General features: G+C 42.6%; 1 protein-coding gene and 1 pseudogene across 1 annotated transcript; both read left to right on the forward strand.

Annotated features, from left to right (window-relative positions):
- The first annotated feature begins 4,971 nt into the window (after positions 1-4,971).
- On the forward strand, positions 4,972-6,425 carry LOC125487233 (zona pellucida sperm-binding protein 3-like). The gene is made up of 2 exons (XM_048617850.1): positions 4,972-5,387; positions 6,294-6,425. Exons 1-2 carry the CDS (start codon positions 4,986-4,988, stop codon positions 6,423-6,425), a joined length of 534 nt encoding a protein of 177 aa, XP_048473807.1. The 5' UTR covers positions 4,972-4,985.
- A 48-nt stretch (positions 6,426-6,473) lies between these two features.
- Positions 6,474-7,856, forward strand: LOC125487234 (annotated as a pseudogene).
- The last annotated feature ends 2,488 nt before the right edge of the window (positions 7,857-10,344 follow it).

Consider the following 10,344-nt stretch of genomic DNA (forward strand, 5'->3'; position numbering starts at 1 on the left):
GTAATGGAGGTACGTTTGTAATGGAGGTACGTTTGTAATGGAGGTACGTTTGTAATCCACAACTTGCCTTCAATCAGTTCGCCAATCCTCTATCCATGCTGATATGCTACCTCCAATACTGTGAACTCTTAAGGTTCCTAGCATGTAGCTCATCAAAACCTTCTTAAAAATCCAATTTTACTGTACCTACTGTTTCCCCATTATCCAATATGTTTGTGTCCTCATCAAACAGTATGACAAATTTCTGCAGGCATAATTTCCCTTTTGTGAAGTCATGCTGACTCTATTTGATCATATAATGTCTTTCTAAAAGTTCTCCAATTAAAGGTAAAATGCCATTTTCCAAGTGGTCCACAGTGCTGCTCCCTCATTAGATGGAGATGACTGGTGGTGATTTTTACCTGGGGGTCACCTTGCCTTTGGTCAGAGGTGAGGATAAGATGAAAAACTTCATTGTAAACTGAGACAGTGCTGGAAATGAATTACATCCTTTTGTAATAGACTCCAATTTTTTGTCATAATAGAAATTTTATGCTCACTGATCTGTAGTTAGCTGTTTTCTGTCTCCCTTCCTCCTTAAATCCCCTCCTGAGTGGATTCAAACAGTATTTCTAACCTCTGACCTCCTCTTGTATTCAGAGTAATTATATGGATGGTCTGGTTCAGTTTCTGGTCCCTGATGAATAGTAATCTCTCACCATTTAAGATAAAATGTTGATTTTAATTCTTCTTGCTAAAGTGGACAATATCACATTTTCCCACGGTGTAGTCCATTTGCCAGATCTTTGTCCTCTCCCTGAAAATATGTATCTCTCTGTAGCCTCATCATGAACTAGTCACGACTTACTGACTTACTTTTCTGTCATCAACAAATTTGCTGACCATACCTGCCATCTCCACATCCCAGTTATATATACAAACAGTGAGCAGTTGATGCCTGTGGCAGACACTCCGTACAACTTGCCAATATGGGAAATATTCTATGCTGATTCTATTTCCTGCAGGCAGCATTCACAAGTGTACAGAATTGTTGCAGTGCAGAAAGAAGCCATTCAGTTCATCCTGGCTGAAGCATTTTGGAACAGTGCCATTCACTTGTCTCTTCCCCATAACCCTGCAACTCATTCAAAGTTCCCTCAAAATAACCTGTCATTCAGCACATTCTATCTGGAAAAAGCCCTTTGCTTGGTTTAGCAACAGAGCTTTAATAATCTAATGCCAAGAACAGCAGAAAGTGGAAAATATATTGAAGGCTGCAGACAGAAAGCAGCTCTGTCTCTCTCTTGCTCTCCCTTTCGCTGTGTGGGAACCAAACAGGAAATCCAAGACGGCTTGAAAGAATTGAGTTTCCTTGTATGAATGTTAAATTTACCATTCAATGATTGAATTGAAGAATGAGTGCTGCCCTACAACCAAGAGTGTATCACCATGGCAAAAACAAAAAGGATTGTGATGAATATAACTTTCCAACTTGTGACATTTTAATCACACACTGCCATCTTCAATGCCTGGATTTAACCTGCTTCTACCACATTTCCAGGCAGTGTATTCCATACCCTCACATCTCGCTGTGTGAAAAACATTCTACTCACCTCTCATTTGTTTCTTTTACAAAACATTTTTTTAAGCTATGCCCTTTGGTTCTTTATCAATTTACAGATGGGAATGATTTCTCTCTATCCACTCTGTCCCAAACTGTCATGATTTTGAAAACTGAGATCTCTTCACAGTTCTTTCTTTCTACAAAGAGATCAGTCCCAACTTCTCCAATCTTTCTTCATAACTGAAGTCTCTCATCCCTGGAAGCCTCTTTATAACCTCAGTGCAGAGGAGCTTTATATCTCCAATGGGTTCACATCTTTCCAATGCTGCAGTGCTCAGAACTGTACGCAGTACTCTCACTGAGGTCTAACCAGTGTCCAACAGATGTTCAACATCACCTCCCCCCTCTTTTACTTGATTCCCTATTTATGAAGATTAGAGCACTGCTTTTGAGTACCTTCTAAAAAATGTACTTTTTTTATTCTTCCTGCCACAATGGATAATTTCATACTTCCCCATATTATACTCCATTTTCCAGATCGTTGCTGACTCACTTAGCCTATTCATATTTTTTATAACCTTCTGTCCACTTCACAATTTACCTTCTTGCCGATCTTGGTATCAACTGCATATTTGGTGACTATTTCTTCTGCCCCTTTGTCTTTGTCATTTACCTCAATATTTTCTGCAAGTTGCTTGACTGTGGCACTTTATCAAAGATCTCTTGGACATCTAAGTACATTACATCTACTGGTTCCCCTTTATCCCCAGCACAATACTTCCTCAAACAATTCTAACTGATTTGTCAAGCATGATATTTCTTTTATATGACCATGTTGACTCTGTTTACATTGAAAGTCTCCAAGTGCCCTGCTGTATTTTAGCTTCTTATAACTCCTTTAAGAATAACTTTTAATGTTTTCCCTGTGCAATTTCCTGTTTCACTCTTTTTTTTGAGTAAATTCGAACACATTTGCATTCTTCCAATCAAATGGGACCTTCCCTTATTCAAGAAAATTTTAGAAAATTAATGCTAATGCATCAATTATCTCATTAGCCACTTTTTTACAACCCTAGGATGAGGTCCATCAGAGCCCAGGCACTCATCAGTCCACAGCTCCAACAATGTATTCAGTTCCATTTCCTAGTCATTGTAATTTTTCCGAGTTCCTCGCTCATGTTTTCTGATTTATCACTGCTTCTGGGATGTTACATTTTTCTCTGCAGTGAAGGAAGATACAAAATACTTGTTTAATTCATTTGCCATTTCCTTATTAACCATTATTAATTCTCCAGGCCCACTTTCCAATGGATCATTGTTCATTTTATTCCTTATTTCTTTGTTTAAATACTCTAGATAACTCTTGTATTCATAAATGCTCTTTATATTTATATGCCTTCATATTTCTGTCTGGTTTTCAATTATACTCTAATGTTTTCCTCACATTGATTTTGTTTTCATTCTTTGCTTTTTTTTTCTAATGTGTCCAATCTTCTGACTTTCCACAATTATATGTTCTTTCTTCAACATTTAAACTTTCTACTTAACCATGGAGGGTGGACCCTTCCATTGGAATTTTCTGACTTGTTGGAAGGTATCTATTTTATAGATCAATGTTCTGATCTATCCCTGTCAAGGTCTGTTCCTGCCTCTCTCTTAAACTATCCTTTAACCTTTACCAGTTCACCACAGGCAGCTCTCATCATTGCCCTTATTTAAGTTTAAAAACACAGGGCTGTATCTTACGTTCTTTTGAATATGTGCATGTTGCCTTGACATTTCTGCACAGTTTCTCATGTGAGTTGGAGTAAGATTTATCTTCCCAATTGAATCTCATTAAATACCTCCCCTGCCACATATGGTGTCCCTCATGTCTGATCCTAGCCTGAACTAACCACACGCCATTCCCCAAAGAACTCAACATTCATTGGATATCTGCCAAAAGACCAGCCTCCCTGGCACTCACACCATCCTTAAAAGGCTGCTGTACCCTGGTCAAAGACTGACAATCTGAAGCTGCCTTGTTTGGTCAAGGACAGGGTATCAGAACTCGTTTGAGAAGGGGGAGATGGCATTGCTATCTTTTAGATAAAATTGAGCACAGTTCTCACCATAGCCCTGCCTTATCCTGGATCTCCAATATAGTTGCAATTCAGGTCAACACATTATTTGTCTTCTTGAAGACAGATACAAAATACTAAGCCAAGGTCTCCACCATTTTCATATTGTCCATCATCATTTCTCGTGTCTCTGCCTTTAGGGTAGTAACCGATATTATTCTTGTCCTTTTTGATATGATATAAAGAGCTCTCAGAACCCATTCTTACAATATTTGCTAAATTTGTCATATTCTTTTATTCTCCCATTTCTCAATGTTTCATTTCCACTTTGCTGATTTCTAAATCTCTTCCAATTCTCAAATTTAGCACAATTCATTGCAATATTACAAATCTCCAATTTTAACACAATACTAACCTGAATTTCTCTGGTAAGGCACGAGTAGAACTTTCACATTGAGCTGTTGTTTATGGATCATATTTATTCATTCATGGAATGTGGGTATCACTGGCTAGGCCAGCATGTCCTGCAAATCCCTAGTTGCCCAGAGTCAAAAGTCACACGTATGCCAGACCAGGTTAGCATAATAGATTTCATTTGTTCAAGGTCATTAGTGAACCGGATACACTTTTACTGCAAACAGCATAGATAATACTTCTTCAAATGTTTCTCACTGTTTGTTGACCAAACCATCTTCCAATCTGTTTGCCCATTCCATTGTGTATGTCTCACAGGAGAAGTGCAATCTTCCAGTGAGGGACATGTAACAATGGCTTGCTGAGTGATGCGTGTTACATCACATCCAAATTGTTTTGCTTGAGCCCAGACACACTAGTGCCTGTGATTGTAGGCACAGTAACAAAAACGTTCATCATGAAGATCAACAGCTCACACGATATGTCAAGTCACATTCAACCTGAGCCAGTCAAACCATCATTGATCTGCACATGTTTAAAATTCCTATTTGAATTTGGAATATTGTTTGGATTTGTAATTGTATTATGGACACTTATTCTCAGAAGATTCTTTTTGTTAAATTACTGAGTAATCACACATCATTATAAAATGCCAGATCCAAAACTGTTCCATTCATCTTTGAGATCTGAATTAATTGTTCAAGAAAATGGTTACTGATGCACCTTCCAACTTATCTTCCAGACTAACAGTCACAGCAAATTACTCCTATTCCTAATGCGATAAATGAATTAGGTCCTCCTGGTAATAAAGCTATGAGTTCTGTCATTGATGGAAATTGTAGAGATTGGGGCTGGTTCATTGGTTCATTGTTGCTGCTTCTGGTCTGATTGGTGTCAGGTGAGTGCAGGTTGTGTGTATAAAAGGAGTTGGGTGGGGGCTGGAAGGGATGGTTGAGTTGTTTGGGATCATGGGGGATTTTGTAGTCAAGACTTTGTTCCCTGTGCTGGTGTTAGTTGGAGCTGTTTGTTGCTCTGAAACTTGGCAACAGTTTATGAGCCAGAGGTTTCCTTGGAGAATAATGAGAGCCACTCCTGTGCCTGAGAGAGTCCCTCCTCATGGGGGTCCCATTGGTTTTGGTTTCAGAATGTCTGAGGGTGGGAGTGTGTCTAAACTGCAGACTGTGATGGTGCAGTGTGGAGAGCACAACCTGCTGGTCAGGGCCCAGTTGGATTTATTTGGAACCAGGCACCTGATTAAAGCTGCTGAGCTGACCCTGGGGACAGCAGGTTGTCAGCCAACCAGGATCTACCCTGAGAACCACACTGTCCTCTTTAACTATGGCCTGCATGAGTGTGACAGCAGATTACAGGTAATGTGAGTCCTCCATGTTTGCTGGAAGGTTATGCTGTAGGCTGTGCTAGCATTTGAGTGAGAAAGATATCAGTAATATTGAGGGTGGATGGTCCCCTGCTTTATTGAACTACAGACTAGCTTTTACTTTTGGTCTGTGTTGAGCTTTGCTTTAAGTGTTCTTTCTGTCACTAACCTTGTGCTATCATCCCCATTGATCTAATTGTTAGCTTGTGTTTTGAATCTTCAGCTCCATTCCCCTGAGTCTAACCCACTTGTTCAGAGAACTGGACTAAAAGTGCATTCCAATTGAGGGTACTGGTGTATTATAGAAATGAAATTAGAACTTGTAGATATTGGATTATTGAAGTAACTACCACTCTCTTTGCCAGGGAGTAACAGTTTCCCCCTGCATTAAAACTGTTTTAATTCCTTTCACTGATCTGAAGAGATTCTTCATTTGAGTTCTGTCCCCAATAATAAATCCATATCATGTTAATTTTGCTGCTCAAAGAACTGAGGTGGTATACCCAGATCAAGATCATAAGGCCATTCAGCCCTGCAAGACTGTGCTCAGTTTGTGAAAAACTTTTGAACTTCTTCCATTCCCCTGTCTCTCTTTTAATTACTTCAATTGCCTGAAATAGTTTCATTACTGTTATACTCAGTATTACCAGTGTTCTGGGGATAGAGACTTGTAATGATTCCTGACTTGTGGAATGATGTAAAACCTTGTTACATTGATCCTAAATGACTAATCACTGACCTGAGACTATTGTGACTAATAGTGGACTAATAGTCTATTGGTATGGAGACTGCCAAGGTTCCTAAAGAATGCATCCAATGGGATGAAGGCATTGTGAATGCTGTGTAGACCCTTCTCATTTCAAATCAGTTCCTCATTCCTTAACCTGGTGTCTTTCAGATGACGGGAAAGTTGCTGATCTACACTACCCACCTGACCCACATCCCAATCTATCCTGGAGCGGTCACTGTGGGAATCAATGGAGCTGTCATTCCCATTGAGCCTCATTATGAGGTGAGAATCTGTACTTGATTGTCAGTATCATCCTCAGCTGCTGCTGTTGTCAAACAGTGTCCTAAAATGGCTGCCCTGTCTCTCCCCAGGAAGGGCAATGTAAGCAGTAACCCCATCAAGCCCACCTGGATCCCATTCAGCTCCACCAGGTCTGGAGAAGGGCATCTGGCATTCTCCCTGCGTCTAATGAATGGTATGTGATGGGTGGCTGGGGAGGGATCTCCTGGTGTCACTCACTGGGAGTTGCAGCCACTGTCTCCAACCCTTGTCCTCTTGTACTTCAGGTGACTGGCTGACAGAGCGCACTTCCACTGTCTACTCCCTGGGAGACCTCGTTCACATTGAGGCATCTGTTTCAATGGCCAACCACGTGCCCCTGAAGCTGTACATTGACCGCTGTGTAGCTACACTGAGCCCAGACAAGGACTCCAGCCCCAGATACAGCATCATTGACTATAATGGGTAAGGAGCTGTTTGCTTTCTCCAGCTGCTCCCATCTCAATGGCTTCACTCCATTCACTTCGTGGCCCTTTGTTCACCTGCAGTTGCCTCCTGGACAGCAAAGCTGAGGACTCCTTTTCAACCTTTGTTGCTGAGAGACGAGCGGGAGCTGGACAAGCTCAGGTTTGACCTGGATGCCTTCCGCTTCTATGGAGATGAGCGTTCCTTGGTAAGAGGAAGCTGCTGATTGGCTTCTCCACATTGGGTGGGAGTCACTAAACACTGACTTGTGCTGAATGTGTCCCTCAGACTTTCATCACCTGTCACCTGAAAGTTGCTGCAGTGGATCAGGGAGATTCCAGGAACAAAGCTTGTACTTTCCAGAAGCTGCACAAGATGCAAGCTCCCCCCCCACCCCTCATTGTCTCCTTGTCCCTTAGTGATGATGCTGGGGAGAGGTGCTGCACCATGTGGCTTATGGGCTGTGTTGTGTTCAGCTGGACCCCACTGCAGGAATCGAATAGTGACGTTTGTGCCTGTTGCCATATGGGGAACTGTGGTAGCACAAGGGAGATCCTGTTTCCCTCCAGAGGGAGAAGAGAACTTGGACCTGAGGCTGGTAGGACATTGACTAGATGTTGGGGCTACAATCCCATTTCCCTTACCCTGACTCTGACAAATGTTTGATCTTGCAGAGAGTGAAGCTGGATTGAAGTGGGAGGGTGAGGCCTCACTTGGCCCCCTGCTCATTCTGGATCCTGAGCTGAGCAGCCTGGCGACTGAGCCCCTGACTGAGGTTGAGCAAAGGATGCAGGAGAGGTCTCCAGGTGGTGAGTTGTCTGACTGCTAGTTTCCCTCTTTGTCCCTGTTTCCCTCTAACCATTGGTTTCTCCTTGTTGTGTAGGTGTGCAGTCTGTGATGGTTGCCCTGACAGTGACAGCTGTCTCCCTGGTCTCTGCTTCATTGGCCTTGTTCCTGTACACAAGACAACCTCTGATCAACTGGTGATGAATTGACCAATAAAGCAGTGCTTCCTTGTATCTGTATCTGGGCTCTGCATCCTCATGGAACTTAACTACCAGGGGTCAGGTTTGCAGGTTTTATTTGTGGTTTGTGTTGGCTTTACTTGGGTTGACTCATTCTGTTTCATCTCTACATCTCTGTTCTTCCCTTTGGAGGTGGAGCTTGCTGTTATGTTTGGGGTTTGCTCCCTCACTGGTGTATAAAGGCAAACGTCACCTGCAAGCTGAATCAGCTCACCTCACTGAGGAAGCTTGTATTAACTATTCTGACTCCTCCCAACTTTGAGAACAGCAACACATGATATTCAGTCCACCAAGTACATGAACAATTGTACAAGGGAATGCAAATCTGGGTTTCTCTTTCATCACAAGACACTAAACTATCATGAGGATTTGTCTCTCTGGATTGACTAAGGAGGTCTTGAGTGGAGCATGACCTGCTCATGTCTCCCTTCATTCAGTTCCACCATGATCCTGTGGTCATGGTCATTGACTCTCAAAGCCTTTAGTTGGGAGTGACATGATCAAATTCTATTTCCATGTGGATTGCCTTGCGAAGTGATTCTTGTTTATTCTGGAACTCTGCTTGTGGGGTTTGGGGATGGCAGTGTGTTTGGTTATCTCCTCTTCCCATCCCTGGCCAGGAAGTTTGAACTTCCTGGCTTCCTCTTTACAGTAAGGGAGGTTGTAGTCCACACTCAATATGATTAGGCATTTTAAATCATTCCATTCACTTCTCCTTTTTTAGGAAGGGTTGAGTAAGTCAGTTCATTGTCATGATCTAATGGGAAGTTGAGAATACAAACACCTGATACTTTTCAGGCCAGTAGATGCATCAGCAAACAAGCCCTCTGGGCAGCTGAATCAGAATGAAAGAGTCACTGTCATGGAAAAGTTCTTGATGTGAGAAAGATCGGGAGTTAAGGTGGAGGCTCGAATTTGAAGGGGTTGGGCTGGGGATGGGGTAGGGAATATAGAGAAACAAACCTGAGGTGAGGGAAATGTTAACATTAACCAACATGGAAGCCAGGAAGGGAAGTTGTGTGGCCACAAGGTGAAGGGTGAATGAGGTGGGAGTTGTGTGTAAAAGGATCTTCGAGTGGGCCTGGGGGCAGGGGTGGTGGTGGTGATAGGACTCGGTATTCGAGAATGGAGACATCCTTAATTGGAACCAGACTAAGGAGGAACAGCTGCTAGGATGCGGACAGCACAGGGTTAGCTGCAGAGAAAAGCTATCTTCCCCCTCACACTCTCTTTTCAAGCTGAAAGTAAAGCTTTCTTCACACTGGCCCCATCAAAAACTCTAGGCAGTTATATCTTGAGATTAATTGAGAGTAAAGCTGCTTCTGCAGTGTTTCTTGGGCAGAAAAATGACAAGTTTAATCCACACAAGTGTGAGGTGATGCATTTTGGAAGGTGACGTACAAGTGGAAATTATACAATCAATGGCAGAATCCTTAGGAGTTTTGATATGCAGAGCCATTTGGGTGTGCAGGTTCACAGATCACTGAAGGTGGCAGTGCAGGTAGATAAGCTTTTTTAAAACAACCTTTATGGCATGCTTCCTTTCCATGCAACGGGTGTTGAGTATAAGGATAGGCAACTTATGCTGCAGCTTTATAGAACTTTAGTTAGGCCACACTTGGAATACTGTGTACACTCTGGTCAGAACTAGAAGGATGTGGATGCTTTGGAGAGGGTACAGAAAAGGTTTACCAGGATGTTGCCTGGTATGGGGGATTTTAGCTATGAAGAAAGTTTGGATAGACTGTCTCCATTCACTGGAATGCAGGAGGTTGAGTGGATGACCTGTGGAAGTTTATAAGATTGTGAATGGCACGGATAGAGTGGAAAGTATGAGCCTTCTTTCCAGGGTGGCAAGGGTCAATTATTAGGGGACACAGGTACAAGGTGTCAGGGTTGGGGTGGTGGGTAGTTTAGAGATGTGCAAGGCATGTTTTCCTACACAAAGGGTGGTGAGTGCCTGGAACGTGTGTGCCAGAGGAGGTCGTGGAAGCAGATACAGTAACTGCATCAAGCACCTGGACAAATCCACAAATAGGAAGATAATAGAAGGATACGGATCCTGTAAGTGAAAACAGTTGGAGGGCCGAAGGGCCTGTTCCTGTGCTTTGTTCTAAATGCCCCCATCAAACATTCCCAAGAAATGCACAGTACAAAGTTAGATACAGAATAGCATTCTCTGTTCCCAGAGCAGGTACTGCATGGATAAAATATCAAGATCTTTCTACTCCTTTAAACTGCAAGTTCCCCTGACATACTCCCCGCTAACCTCTCCCCATTAACTAATCCCAGGACAGGTATGGTTACATAGAATAAGATCTAGAATAGAATAAGGCGGTTAGCAGACAGGTCTCTGGCACTGAGCCTGGCCCTGTGGCACAGAAGGGAAGGGGGGAGAATAGGGGAGCAATTGTAGTGGGGGATTCAATAGTAAGAGGCACAGACAGGCG

Source organism: Rhincodon typus, chromosome 38, assembly GCF_021869965.1.
Source record: "Rhincodon typus isolate 14 chromosome 38, sRhiTyp1.1, whole genome shotgun sequence".
NCBI lineage: Eukaryota > Metazoa > Chordata > Chondrichthyes > Orectolobiformes > Rhincodontidae > Rhincodon > Rhincodon typus.